This window comes from Lagenorhynchus albirostris, chromosome 3 (genome assembly GCF_949774975.1).
Source record: "Lagenorhynchus albirostris chromosome 3, mLagAlb1.1, whole genome shotgun sequence".
In the NCBI taxonomy this organism is placed as follows: domain Eukaryota; kingdom Metazoa; phylum Chordata; class Mammalia; order Artiodactyla; family Delphinidae; genus Lagenorhynchus; species Lagenorhynchus albirostris.
Genome location: NC_083097.1, coordinates 90,861,959 through 90,877,473, shown reverse-complemented (window position 1 = coordinate 90,877,473; position 15,515 = coordinate 90,861,959). Strand labels below are relative to the sequence as shown.

At 38.5% G+C, this 15,515-nt stretch overlaps 1 protein-coding gene across 1 annotated transcript in view; it reads right to left on the bottom strand.

Moving 5' to 3' along the window:
* The window catches only part of CAMK4 (calcium/calmodulin dependent protein kinase IV), a 217,151-nt gene that overhangs the window by 66,054 nt on the left and 135,582 nt on the right, over positions 1-15,515 (bottom strand). Inside the window, exons 3-4 of the mRNA XM_060146187.1 lie at positions 11,827-11,889; positions 9,757-9,839 (exon numbers count right to left, since the gene is read on the bottom strand). Of these exons, the coding sequence (XP_060002170.1) occupies positions 9,757-9,839; positions 11,827-11,889 (146 nt within the window). The remainder of the gene's footprint in view (positions 1-9,756; positions 9,840-11,826; positions 11,890-15,515) is intronic.

Genomic DNA, 15,515 nt, shown 5'->3' with positions numbered 1-15,515 from the left:
ATCAGAACTCAACTGTTTCTCTTCCAGGCTCCTTCTGCTAAAAGGAATTTTGTTCCCAGCTGATTTGTTCATCAGAGTGTCACAGGGATAGGTCTCTGAAACTCAGACATTCAATTTAAAATATTTTATAAGTTGAGCCAGGCCATCCATGACTGACTGGGAAGAGCAATAGCAGGGAACTTCTCAAGTTGCAAATGCAGGTTTGTAACTTAGAGCTAAGATTGTAGGTGAAGATATTAGTGACCAAACAAAGGAAAGTGAAATCGTGCAATCTTTTTCTCTTCATTTAGGTAGCAAGACTACAGCAGATGTGTTTGGTCGATGTCTTCTGCTGGGTATTGTGGGAAAAATTCTTAGCCTTCTCACTAGACTGTTGCTTTGATCACCCATGGAGCCTCGCTCCAAGTCTTGCTCACAGTAGGCGGTCAATAAATATTTGTGGAATCAATACTAATTGCTAGGTGAATGGATGCCAGAAAAATTTCAGACTGTGGACATCTGGACAACTCCTTTGCCTATGTTCCTTATCATGTAGAACAAAAGTACTGGACTGGGAAGTGATGCTCACCTGTTGCAAGCACACTGGCCATGGATCCAGAGGGAGAACTGCTGTATGTGTACATGCTTCCCAAAGCAACATGCAACAGGTAGAAACGTGATTGTTGTCCTTAGGAATAAACTCACAGTTACATAGTTCCTAGATATTATTGTAATAACATGGATCTTTTTAGAAACTTATTTTGAACAAAATCAAAGTGATTCAATTCAGCAAAATAGAGTATTTGTTTCATGAGGCAACAAATAACAATTCCTACAAAAAATTTAGTTGAAATTAAAAAAAAATGCCAAGTAAGTTGAACCACATATACACAGTTAAGAGTTTATAGCTTTATGCAAAATATACTAGTGACTTCAATTTTTAGAAGCAACAATACGTTCAATCATTATAGGGGTTTTAGAGCTGTAAAAATAGGAGAATAATTTTGGTTGATATTTTTGTCTTTTGTATTTAAACATACTTATCGCTATATTTCTTTTCAGATTTAGTAATTTCCTTTTCATGTTTCTTACATAATAAGAAGGCAGTTAAGATGCTATCTGCGTTTTAAGATCATTTTCAAAGGTCCAGGGCCATGTAGTTTTTAGCTATGCTGCACAATTTCCTGTTGCTCCATTGTAAGCTGTGCTAAAAATAAAATCTCTCCTAGGATTTTAATCACAACACTGACCCAAAAGGCTGCCCTGGTGTCCCAGTTCCTACAGGTCTCTCAGTCACTAACAGGCCTAGCTACATCTGGAGATCTGGGAAGGAATCACAATGGCGTGTGTTTCCTTCGACTCCCAGGCTGTGATTCTTTGGCCTCGATAGGCGTTATCACTCCAAGACCATGCCTTTTACTTCCACTGTTTGCTATGTTGGCCCACATGCTCTTTCCCACAGTTGGGACTGTTTTTCTTCTCATCATTTTAAACTCGTAGGATGAGAAAACACAGGCAATGCCTATTTCTCTCCAAGGATCTGCTTTAAAATATGACTTTTGTACATTTGCTTCTGTCACCTTAATTGCTGCAAATTGAATTGAGCTCATCTCCAGCCCAGCAGTTAGCACAGACAATGCAGCTGAAGAGCTCTAATCCAATCATATCCTGAGGCCCTCAGACTTCCTGGCACAAAGATTAAGAGCCCTACTGCTCTCCCGACCAATGGCAGCTTTTTCTTAAATGGACATGTTATTAGATGACTGTAAGTTTATATGAGAAAGACATTGGTCTGGTGAAAATGTGTACTGAAGGATTGAATGACACAGGGTAAAAGCCCCTAATAATAATAGGAGTTTCAGGAACCAAGTTTTAAGGGCTGCCAGTACATCATTATGCTGCTACATACAAAACTGTATTTAAATGAATTCCGCTGTACCCTGTGTAAATCTACCCCTCCTACAGAAGCTTCGTTCACTGCTTTTTCTTATTACATTCATGTCACCTTTGTCTGTATTGATGCTTTTTCTAAGAACTCTCCCAAAGAGTATTAAATTCATATGCTTTAAGAAAAACAGTTTCAAAGGGTACTACTAGCACCTGTTAAATTTGAGAAGCTAGGGAGAGAGTGAGGGAATTGCGGATCATTGTGGGTGCTGGCCGAAGAGTTGACAGCATAGGAGAAAGAGGAGGCCAAATCAAATTGTAGACCTGGCAATGGGCCTAAGGGATTCCCAGTCCAATTCTCTCATACTATAAATGAAAAGCCTGACCCAAAGACATATAAATTGCCCAAGAGCATAGAGTTTATTCAATCATTCATCTGACAAATATCTAAAAATTGCTTGCTTTCTGTCTAGAACAGCTTTTAAGATGCACATGAAGATACTCATATCTAACCCCCCCGTCAGTGTGCTCTGCCTTGGCCATCACTTTGCCCTTCCCTCTACCCTTCACCTGCCAATTTTCTATTTCCCATTTAAGATTCAGCTCAAAAGGCTCTATTAGCTCCCTGAAGTCATTTCTGGCTTAGAAGACCCCCTTAATTTGTAACCAATGTACTGTGTTTATGCCCCAATTATAGCATTTATCTTCCCCACATGAATTCTTACAGCCAAATTTGTGACCAGTCTCTAGCAAATGCAAAGTATCTTGTGATAGGTATTTTGTGTACTACTGATTCTTATCTTTATTTTTTTAGTCCCTTGTCATCCTTTATTTTTTTATCTTGTGATAGTGTGGTTGTCTCTATAAGCCTAGTACACTTTTTTTGGAGGTGATGGTAGTATTAAAAGTAATATTTGGGTCCATATCACAGTTTACTTTCCCTCTTCTAGACCGTGAGCTACTTGAGGGTGAAGATAACGTCCTCTGGTTAACACGGTAGTGAGAAGAGAATAAAGTGGGTAGTGAATCTGAAATGGTAGAATGAGGCCAGACTGTAAGGGGTTTTGTTTGCCATGTTTAAAAGAATTTCCTTGAACTAAAAGTAGTGAGTAGCCTTCTGGGCTGATCTGTGATCAAATGAGTGCTTTAAACATAGATGGATGGAAGAGAGTGAAACTAATGCCAGTTAGGAGTCTATTGCAATGGGAAAGAGAATGTGAAGGCTCAAAAGGACAGAAGCAATGGGAAAGGGGAGAGGGAATGGATTTGAGAGCTGCTCACAGAAAGAATTATGGGGAGGGGGGCAGGGAGAAGTGAGAGGAAGAGGGAGAAATCAGTGATTAGCTTAGCTGTTAGGTCAGTTCACAGAAGTAGGGAGGAAAAGCAAGATTGAGAGTTGAGGGAAAGATGCTGAGTTCATTTCAGGACATATTGATTTAGAGGTGCCTATGGGACTTGCAGGTGAAAATGTCTAGCAGATTGTTGAAAATACTGTTTCCATCTCTGCTGAGACAACAGTCACCAATGTGACTGAAGCCACAAGAGAGCATTCAATTTACCTACGGAGAATGTATGAAGAACTTTAGGAAAGGCAGACATTTAAGGGATGAAAAGAGGAAGAGGAACTCAAGAAAGGGATCAAGATAAAGAAAACCAAAAAGTAAGATAAAAACCAAGGGAAAAAGATGCTGTCAAAAACTGTACTAAAGATATGGAGAGATTTAACCAACAATATAAACTAACACAGACCAGATTCTCCAAAAACACATAGCCTCTGGCCTCAGCAGATCCTTAGTGCTTCTGGAAAGTCCTTATTCTTGTCTGTTCTCACATTTCCAAGCTTTACGACTTCTTTCCTCAAGTGTCCTATTCCATTCTCTCCCAGCCATTGTTAGGAGATCAATTTCTCTTCAACAATACTGAAAGAATAAAGCTTATCAAGTCTGAGCTACTTAAACCTCTTACACTCTCCTCTCCCCCAACAGAATCCCATTCCCAGCCCTAGGCAACCACTGCTTTGCTTTCTGTCTCTATAGGTTTGCCCCTTCTGGAAATTCCAGATAAATGGAGTCATAAAATATGTAGTCTTTCCTGTCTGTTTTTTTTTTTTTAACTTAGCATAATGTATTTGAGGTTCATCCATGTTACAGTATATATATCAAAGGAACGTTCCTTTTCATTGGTGAATGATATTCCATTGTACATTTTGTTTGTTCATTTGCCTGTTTATGGACAATATAAGTTATTTCCTCTCCTGGAACACACCCTACTCTGTCTGCAGGCATCCATTTGAGCCTGCTGTGATGCCCCCAGGGGACTCTGACCAGGAGTCTCATATCTTTTCCCAACATCCATGAAGGTGTACAAGGCTAACTTGTTAGTTTGTAAGTAGGCTAGAATTATATCCCAGCCCTGATATTAAGTCCTCTTTTTCAACATTGTTGTGACTATTGTAGGTCCTTTGATTCTGCTGCAGCTTGACTATGCTTCTGAGGAAGAGGGAAACTTTTTTTTAAAACAAATCCTTTTATGTGGCTCTAGATCTTATTCCTTCAGTGTCTTCTCTGGAATGTTCCAAATAAAAGTCCTTCTCCCACAGATCTCTCCTGCTTCCCCATCCTGTAGCCTCCTTCCCATCAGCAAATTAATGTGTTACCAGTGTGCCAGCTTAAAATAATAAATAAGCCTCCATTTATCCTGTGTCCCTTTCTACTACCTCACTTTTATTTTTCCCTTCAGAGCCAAGCTTCTGGGAAAAGTAGACTTTAAATCTAGTCCAAATCAAAGTATATGTTTTCTTCATATGTAGCCAGATAAAATTGCATAAAGGAAGACGTATTTAAAATATCCATGGTTGAAAAACAAGTATATATATATATATATATTAATGTTTAAGTTAAGCCAACACTTAAGCAGAACAAAATGTTACATTACTAATTTGAAGTTTTATTTTTGAGTATTAAGAGTACTGGCATTTGCTTACATAGCAGCAGCACGGCATGGTAGAAAAATCATATGCTTTGGAATCTAATGTACTTGAGTCCAGTTTCATTTAATTAGTGTTGTTGTAATTATTAGATCCAATGTAAACTGAGTGACCTAATGGTAGTTAACGGAACACTCTGATCCTCAGTTATCTGGTCTACAAAATGTATATATCAAGGCCTACCTTGTATATGTGTTGCTGTGAGGATTTAATGAGATCATGGTTAGCAAAATGCCCTGCCACTGCCAGGACCCCAAAAGGCACTCACAAATGGCCCTCATTATAGTGACCAATTATCCTTTTAGACAATAAGATTTTATAGGTCTTCACTTTAGACAATTACATTAATGACTAATTTTTGACACAATAGTCTTCACAAATTCAGATGTGTTCTGATTTTGGTTAACAAGAATACCAACCCTGACACAACTCCATGGAGACTGGAGAAAAGACCTAAGTTCCATTTCTAGAATCTTTTCCTAATGACAATGTCCTGAAAATTCCATTTACTTCCACCAAGAGTAAGAGACCCAGGAATGCTGAAGTAGAAACGACTATTAGGACTGATACAATAGGACTCTGTCAGGTAATTAATGGAGTAAATTCATAATCCCCAAACATAAGCACTACTTCTCCTGCATGTTGATGGCTTGTTGTTTGGAAAGAGAATATTTTCACTTTTGGGAAATGAAAAAAGAAAGTTTGTAGTCAGACAGATGTGAGTTTCAGGCCTGACTTTATGACTTCTCAATTTCTACAGTTGGTGTTCTTGAAAAAAATGGGGATAATAATGCCTTAGAAAAACATGAAGGGTGATTGAGTGAGTTAAATCATACACAGTTTTGCATAGGACCAACCAATACATCAGGGATTCTCCATAAACACAATAAACAATAGTTTATTCCCTTGGAAATGATTTAAAAGGTGCTAACTGGATTTAATAAGAAAGACAGTGAGGCCATATGAGGAGGAAGAGTTGGACGAAAAGACACACCAGCTGCCTATTTGGGGAAGATCATTTACCTTGACTCATTCTCAGTTTCCACATCTGTATAGTGGGGACAATGCTCTTCATCTGCTTGCCCCAAAGGGTTGACATAAAAGAGGAAGACACACTAGTGTCTGTGAAAGAACTTTTAAAACCACATGTACTGAATTTTTGCTCTCAGTAATGGTGGGGTAGACAAGCGTACAGCCAAGAACAATGAAAACAAGCTAAATAAAATATATTTTAAAGTATATTTGAAGACATCTCAGAGTTACCAAGGAAGTTAAGGCTTAAGGAGCCAAGATCTAGAAGAGAAGAAAAACAACCCTGATATCTGATGCCTATGCTTTCCCTTTAAAAGCATTTACTGATTCTAAATCAGTAGCTGATGGGGCCATCTCACAGGGTAGAGGGAACAGAAGCTGGCATTTAGGTTCTGTCTGTCAAGGAAGGGGGGCCCTCGCAAAATCGCCTGGCTTAAATTGGGACCCTTAAAGAGCAAAACCCTATGAGTAACAGTTGACAAGAAATAGATCCACCCTCAGGAAGCCCAGCTTTGAATCAGTCCACTGCCTGATTAGGTTAAAGTGATCTGTTCCTTACCTTAACTGCCTGTTAGAGCAAAATAAAATCTGCTCTTTTGGAAGGCAACAACATTTAAAGCCTCAAATTCTAAAACCTTTTATACATAATGTTTAGCATTTGAACAAACATAATCTAGCACGCAAAAACACAAGGAGAAAACAGAAAAAAAAAGACAATTAAAAATTCACAAGTTATTCTGATACTGGAGTTAGACAAAAATCAGAAAAAAAAAAAACAACCTTTAAAAAAATTTAATTAGAAGACCAGAAGGACACTGCTAACTTAGTTGTCTTAAAATACAATCATTTTCTGGAAAAAAACTACTTGAAAATTTACTCTTAAACAACCTCAGAACTTGTCCACTTAAAAAGTTCAATAAATTTATAAGAATTGTGACTAGATTGAGACGGAACAGAAAATGTTCTGGAGGTTTTTCCATGATATCGTAATTTTGTGGAAATTTTTTTGGGGGATTATCTTGGACACAAAATATCACTGATTTTAATCCCTAAAATTGTAATCCATTGTCCTATGCAATTTACTATTCATACTCTACATGAAACAGCAGATTCCACTTGGATTTACCATGTTTCAGTTTTTAGGAGCACCATAGGACAGATCTTTTGTTAATAAAATACAACCATTTTGACTATAGTGGACTAACATAATTATCGCTTCATCAGTTGCTCCATTAGTTCATTCATTAGATACTATTAGAGTCATCATTAGACCAGAAATGAATTTCTATCATTACAATTAAATATGTTTGGTTTTTGACCTAAGTACAGGAAAGAGAGACCATATTTTGATTTTTAACTCTCAAGAAAGAAATAAATGGATAATAATGCAGGATATATTTTCAGTTTGATTCAAATTTAAAGATAACTGTAGAATTAAGTAACTTAATGGCAACAGATATGTGGACAACAACATTCAGGGGGAAAAAAGTCTATTATGTACGACCACTAAGAGTTTATAGAGTAGCTGAGTGCTCTACTGGCTGCCTGCCATTCTTCAGATGTCCTCTGTTAAATCCGAATATTTCATCCATTTATCACTGTACCTGAAATTTATCAACAGCATTTAGTTTTTCACTCTTATCTATAGCTGAATTAACTCTATTCCATCAAAATCAACTAGACTGCAAGATGAGAGAACCAGAAAGGCTGGGGAGAAGGGAAGGAAAGAGACTCCTGATTCCAAAATGATTTAAACAAACAGAGGTTAGAAGGTAAATAGTAAGTGCCATTGGTAGATGACAACTTCATTGTGAAATTCCTGTCCTGCAATTATTTACAAAGAACAGGAGATTTTTCTCTGTTAAACCATAATTAGCAGAGAAATATGTAAGTCTTCCTTAGGAAGATCTCACGGCTCCAGAGCCAGCAGGATCTAACTATAATTTGACTCTGTTAATGTACCTAAAGAAGGAATATGTCCATGAAAGAAGTCAGCTAAAAAGGTGTTGAAAAAGGACCAATTATTGGCAAATTTAGGCAACATTCAAATAAACTAGTCCAGAAGAGTCTTGACTAAGCATATGGGAACATGACAGTTTTAGGATAAGGCTATCCTTATAGTGGATCAGAGTGTCTCAGCTTCCTTAAGATCATAGTACAGCTTCAAATTTGTTCTGAGGTTCAGAGAAGTTAAGCAAACCGCTCTATGTTAGTTATTTGTTCCTTAAGTCAGGATTTAAAACCATGAGTCCAACTGACTATGAGCCAAATACCATAAGAAGAAGTATCAATATATGTCTAGGCTACCTATGCTTACTTCCCTCAGGTGACTCATTTATTTGTAAAGAATGAATATAGTTTAAATGCTACAATTTTTAAAATCTGATAAATTCACATAACTTGCTCTAAGGAAACTTTAATATACATCTGAACAAAATGTTGAAGATACATATGTAGCTCCAATCAAGGCCATTTTGCTCCTTCCTATCTGAAGATCCAAATCTGCACTGGGTAACATTAAAAGCAGAAAGGAACTTTGAAAACCAATACAAAGACTTTTGGAAGCTCTTAAAGAGGCAGTAAATTTAACTGGGTGGAGTAGGGGTGGGGAGGAAGGGGGGGCACGCTCTTCTCCTAACACATTCTAAACCCTTAGGTATCTTTCTCCTCAGAGTCCATTCATTGTAGCAGTTGCTTACTCACTCATTCATGCAGCAAATATTTATTGAGAATTTACTGTGCTCCAGGCACTCATGCTACATTAGCAGTTCATCAACCTCTCTGCTGGCTTCTGTCTTCAGTCCACTTCTCTCTTAACCCTTTCTTCAACCAATAAGACCTTTACATCACAGAAACTGCAGTTTCTTACCATTTCTGATATATACCTACTCAGTCTCTTTGTCTTCTTCCAATTCCATTCTTGCTTAATTACCCTGTTCAGCACAGCAAAGAGCTGCCCATCAGGGCAAAGAGGGAATTCAGAGAAGATAAGGAGGGTTGGAAAGCTATGGAAGCTTAAAGTGTGTGTCTCTTGTACAAATAGTGTGCCTATATTATGCTCTACCAGATTTCCAGAAATACTCCCTGCCATCCTCAAACCTCTGCCTTGAGTGATGAACGTATGAACAGACAACTAAAATTGGCTATAATTGGATATAACAGAACATGTTTTTCTCTGCAACTTGGAACTCTTTACACAGCCTAACAAAGAAAGTAGGCCTAGAAACAATCATTTGGAGAGAATTGATTTTTATGGCTTTTGGATCATAATAAAGAATACTATTATAATACATGTTTAACTTTCTATAATTCTCATTGAGCATTTTCTCACAAAATATTCTTATAAATCTTACTATTTAGTTTAGATTTAGTATGACTTTAGAAATTCTGCTTTTTATCTAGAAGTAAATATTTGCAGAAGTAAATAGTACAATGTTTCTATTTTTGTTCACTAAGCATCCCAAATTTTAGTCTACCCACATCTTATCAAATATCACACTCTTTCCATTCTACACTCCTTTTTTTTTTTTTTGCGGTACGCAGGCCTCTCACTGTTGTGGCCTCTTCCGTTGCGGAGCACAGGCTCCGGATGCGCAGGCTCAGAGGCCATGGCTCAAGGGTCTAGCCTCTCCGCGGCATGTGGGATCTTCCCGGACCGGGGCATGAACCCGTGTCCCCTGGATCAGCAGGCGGACTCTCAACCACTGCGCCACCAGGGAAGCCCCTACACTCCTTTTAAGATTTATTTTAGTAGAAGTTATCAACTGGTGTAATATGTCATTATGAAAAATTTCAGGAGAAATTTCCTTTTGGTTATTTTTGGTGACTGGAAGCAAAACCTTACTGTGGTTACATTGCCAGGACCTACTCACCTGTCAAACAGCTCTCCCCCTGTGACGAGTTCTAGGACCAGACTGATTTCTGTAGGGGTTTCAAATATCTCTTTAAGTTTTATCTGGGAAAAGATATAAAAAAAAATCACAAATTCTTTATTTTTAAGTTTCTAGGAAATAGTTAAAATTATGGCTACAACAGCACTCTCTGTAATAGCAATATGTTGGATCATGGTTAAAAAAGCTTCCTTATTCTAGTACCAGGCAGTCATTTGTCACTCTCTGATTGTTTTTATCAGTTACCTAATTTCTTCAAAGGTCCTTTTGAGTTTTTATATTTTTCATCTTGATAGTTGAAAGATACCTGCCTTAGAAATGCTTCTTAAATTTTGCCAAATCATCCCAATTTCTGCATTTCAACAGAATTAAAAAAAAACCAAAAAACAAACAAAACAAACCAGAAGCAAACAAAACTTCCTAAACCATTTGAAAGTATCATGGTTGGTAGAGATGCAAATGCCTCTTTCTCCTAGAAAGGGACTTCAATTAGGGGTCTGAGACAGAACAGGACCAGGTTAAAGTCTGTCTGTAGGGAAAGGGAATCCCTTTAACAGCTAAGAAGTTGCTGGTAGATGAAAGGATACTCAGAAAAGTAACAGTGATAGTGATTTGATTGACCATAACAGGGTTTTCATCACATTCAGATAATCTATCCAATTTTGGATATTTTCCTTCTGAGAATCTAGTGACCAGGACTGATCTATATTTGAGGAAAATTCCATATTGACTTCTCTTTGAAAGAAATAAGACGGATAATGTAAAAGTGGTGATTATATATGGTAAATTTTGTTAATTGCTTACCCAAAGCCCTTCTCCCCCTACTTTACTGAACCCTGATTTGTTTAGGGAAGCAAGGTACCTAGCCTTAAATTATGGATTATGTTTGGTCTAGGCCACTTATGATAACCCTACTCCCTAATTTTTCAGTCTCCATGCAGTTTAGGGTGATTTTGTGACCACATCTTGTGGCCACAAACTGAAGAGAATTCTACTGCAGCCGGAAATTCTGGAAAAAGCCTTTACGCTTCTCATCAGCCTCTGCTCGTTAAGCCTTTCCACTACTTGCTGTCTTGAACATAGACCTGAAGACTTGTGAACACTGTGGAGCAGCCATTTTAGGACCATGAGGGAAAAGCATGAAGGTGAAAGCCAGTGCACTGAAGATGGGCGAACCAATGGATGGAAGGTGTCTGGGTCCTGGATGGCATCACCGAGGAAGTGAACGAGTGTTAACAACTGCCTGCCTTCTGATTTCTTACAACATAAGAAAAATATTTGTTTAGACCACCATATTCAAGTTTTCTGTTATTTACAGCTGAGTGCATTGCTAACTAATATACAAGTTTTAAGCACTTTGCCTTGAGCCTAAGCATTGCAGGTCATCCTTGGGAACACCACAACTTTCTCAGAGAAATGAGTAAAATATTTTAAGTAAGTGACTCAATTTATAGAAACAAGTTATGGTCTGGAAAATGATTTTGTTCTTTTCACTTCACTGGCTCAAGAAAGCTTTTCCCCAGCCCTTCTTTCCCTCAGTGCCTTTGTCTGGACATAGCCTAGAGCAGAGCTTGGGAGGACGTTTTATTTTCCCCATTCAAGTACATTATTTATTTGAATCTTCACATTGTCTCTGAAGCAAATACTCTCTCATAGGAGAGTGAAATGACTATGGAAAGCAATGCATTTTCTTCACAGGCGTTTTCAGCAATGGCATATTAATAAGATAGGCCCACAAAAGGAAAAAAGCCAGTGTCTTATTAGAGGGAAAAAAACTCTGCAATTTTAGTTATCCTCATGCATGAAAACATCAATGGTATATATTGCTGATCTGCCCATTTTGCAACTCTTTCAAGGGGTATTATTCTTAAGATTTATTCAGTTAAAAAGAATTGAAAAACGGGATCAGATAAGGACAAGAGCTAGGCCAAGGTGGCTACTTACTGGAGGTGGAAGAATCCCTTTCTCATCATCAGAATGGACAGTAAAGAACAAAAATCTCATCCTGTAACATTGGAGATTATTTGAAATAACAGGCTAAAAACCACTTACAATGTTTGGATGTGAGAGGCGAAGAAGAACTCCTATCTCAGTTCTTACGATTTTTTTGTCCACCTAAAAGGCAAAATGAGAGAAACTGAAAGATACTCCCGCCTTAGAAATAGCTTCATTGTAGCAGAGAGTCAGAAACAGCAATAACCACCTGGATGAATCAGGTCAATGGCAGAGGTTAATTTCTAAGTGTTGCTTCCTCCCTTTTTTGTCCAGCTGCATGTCTTTCCTCTCTGTTTCAGACATAAAGAGAACTAGTTACAAATATGGGTCACAACTTGTCAGACCGCTTGTGTGGCCCCTTTGCTATAAAAAATTATCGCTATCACCACTAAGGCACAACTACATCTCAACCTATTCCTCCTCCTCTTCCTTTCTTTTTTGAATCCTTGACCCAAACCCATTGGAGTTGTCAATCACTTCGCCTGCCTTTTTCCCACAGAAGTGAGCACATAACCCAGCCTAACCATTCAGATTACTCTCTTCTCTGGCCAAAGTGACTTGAGTCTGGGATATCCACCAGATCCAAGTCATTACAATCTGGGTCCTCCCCCCAAATATTGCTCATATAATCAAGAAAGAGGTATTCTCTTTTCCTCTGAAACTGTGAGAGCAAGAATATAGAGTCTGCCACTACCAGGGACCATTTTTGATACCATATGGAGATCACTTCACTGAAAATGGAGCCAACACAGAAAAAAACATTGCTAGAGATGAAGAATGAGTACCGCTGACCATGTAATCCACTGGATTCAGTTTTGCATAAGCTAGTTTGCCCTTTGAGCTGTCTTATTATGTGAGCTACTGAATCTCCTTTTCTACTTAAGTTATCCAGAGTTGCGTGATGCTATCAGTGATGTAAGCTGAAGGAAAATAAAGGGGTCTAAGGAAATGATGACTCAATATGAAAGCCTGGAGTAGAGATTTGGATAAAGCAGTTCCTCAGATCTATGTGTTTTCTGGGAGGGAAGAGGATCTACAACATTCATCATATTCTCTAAATGTCTGAGGCAGAGGAAAGCCTAAAAATCTGATCTATTTAAAAAAGATAAAATGTGTTCCATGGAACTGGGGAGTCAAGGATCTCTCCTGAATGTATACGTAATGAATGTATAGTACATAGTAAGGGTCTAATGTAGTTTTTTTTTTTTTTTTGCGGTACACTGGCCTCTCACTGCTGTGGCCTCTCCCGTTGCGGAGCACAGGCTCCAGACGCGCAGGCTCAGCGGCCATGGCTCACGGGCCCAGCCGCTCCGCAGCACGTGGGATCTTCCCGGACCGGGGCATGAACCCATGTCCCCTGCATCGGCAGGCGGACTCTCAACCACTGCGCCACCAGGAAAGCCCTAATGTAGTTTTTAATGTGCTCAGCCTCATGTTAAACAATGCTGGGCATATGAAAAAACAAAATATCATCTTTTTCAGAGGAAGATTAAAATCTAATTTTGGGCATAAGACTCCTCTAGAAGATGCCATAAGAAGATAGAAGAATGTAAGTTGTAAACAAGTTTTGTTTTAAAAATTCCATTGTTCAGTGGAAGATCATTTTTCTGTGAGTCAAAATACAGCTATCATTCAAACAGTGGGCTAACTCTAAAAGACTTTGAAATTATTAGCGATTAAAAGTCATGCTATTGGACTTCTCAGGTGGCGCAGCAGTTAAGAATCCACCTGCCAATGCAGGGGATGAAGGTTTGATCCCTGGTCCAGTAAGATCCCACAAGTTGAGGAGCAACTAAGCCCAGGTGCCACAACTACTGATCCCGCATGCCACAACTACTGAAGCCTGCATGCCGAGAGCCTGTGCTCCGCAACAAGAGAAGCCACTGCAATGAGAAGCCCGCGCACTGCAACGAAGAGTAGCCTCTGCTTGTCATGACTAAAGAAAGCCCGTGCACAGCAATGAAGACCCAACGCAGCCATAAATAAATAAATTTATTAAAAAAACAAAAAAGTCACACTACTGTTAATATAAAATGAAGAAAGACTTGTTAAAGTGTGCACAGGTGATGCTAGTGTGATATGTGGGCTGCTGATGGCCACTCAGTGATATCAGACAGCTCAACACATGGGATATTGACAGCATGGTCTCTGGGTAATGTAGTATTAGAGGAAAACGCTATAAAAGTTATTTTATCTAGTTAAAAAATCACATACTTCATGAAAATTTGCTATTGAGCAAGAGTCTTTCTACTTGTATCAAAAGGGAGAGCTCTGAGAAAGAGGGGCATTGCTAAAACAGGCAGATGACACTGACAGATCTCTTCCAAAGAGTTCTTGGTTCACACTCCATTTCACTTCTGTAGATGCTGTTGAGGAAAATTTGGATATAGATGATAATTTTTAAATTATTTTAAAAATTTTAAATTTTTTTCTAGCTTTGCTGAGGTATAATTGGTATACAAAAAACCACACGTAATTAATGTATACAATGTGGTGAGTTTGGACACGTGTATAGATTCATGTTACCATCACCACAATCAAGGTAATAAACATATCCATCACCTCCAAAAGTTTCCTGTGTCCCTTTGCTGTGTGTGTGTGTATGTGATGTGTGTGTGTGGCGGGGGGTAAGCACACTTAATGTGAAATCTACCCTCAACAAATTTTTAAGTGAACAATACCTTATTATTAACTCTGGGCATTATGTTGTACAGTAGATCTCTGGAACTTACTCATTTTGTATAACTGTAACGTGATACTCATTGAACAACAACTCTCCATCTCCCCCTCCACCTATCACTTAGGAAGCACAATCCTACTCTCTACTTGTATGAGTCTGACTATTTTAGATGCCTCATATAAGAGGAATCATTCAGTGAATACAGATTTCTTTTATTGGAGTATAATTGCTTTACAATGGTGTGTTAGTTTCTACTTTATAACAAAGTGAATCAGCTATACATATACATATATCCCCATATCTCTTCCCTTTTGCATCTCCCTCTCTCCCACCCTCCCTATCCCACCCCTGTAGGTGGTCACAAAGCATCGAGCTGATCTCCCTGTGCTATGCGGCTCCTTCCCACTAGCTATCTATTTTATATTTGGTAGTGTATATATGTCCATGCCACTCTCTCACTTTGTTCCAGCTTACCCTTCCCCCTCCCTGTGTCCTCAAGTCCATTCTCTAGTAGGTCTGTGTCTTTATTCCCGTCTTGCCCCTAGGTTCTTCATGACCTTTTTTTTTTAGATTCCATATATATGTGTTAGCATACAGTATTTGTTTTTCTCTTTCTGACTTACTTGACTCTGTATGACAGACTCTACGTCCATCCACCTCACTACAAATAACTCAATTTCGTTTCTTTTTATGGCTGAGTAATATTCCATTGTATATATGTGCCACATCTTCTTTATCCATTCATCTGTCGATGGACACTTAGGTTGTTTCCACATCCTGGCTAGTATAAACAGAGCTGCAATGAACATTTTGGTACATGACTCTTTTTGACTTATGGTTTTCTCAGGGTATATGTCCAGTAGTGGGATTGCTGGGTCATATGGTAGTTCTATTTTTAGTATTTTAAGGAACCTCCATACTGTTCTCCATAGTGGCTACACCAATTTACATTCCCACCAACAGTGCAAGAGTGTTCCCTTTTCTCCACACCCTCTCCAGCATTTATTGTTTGTAGATTTTTTGATGATGGCCATTCTGACTGGTGTGAGATGATATCACAATGTAG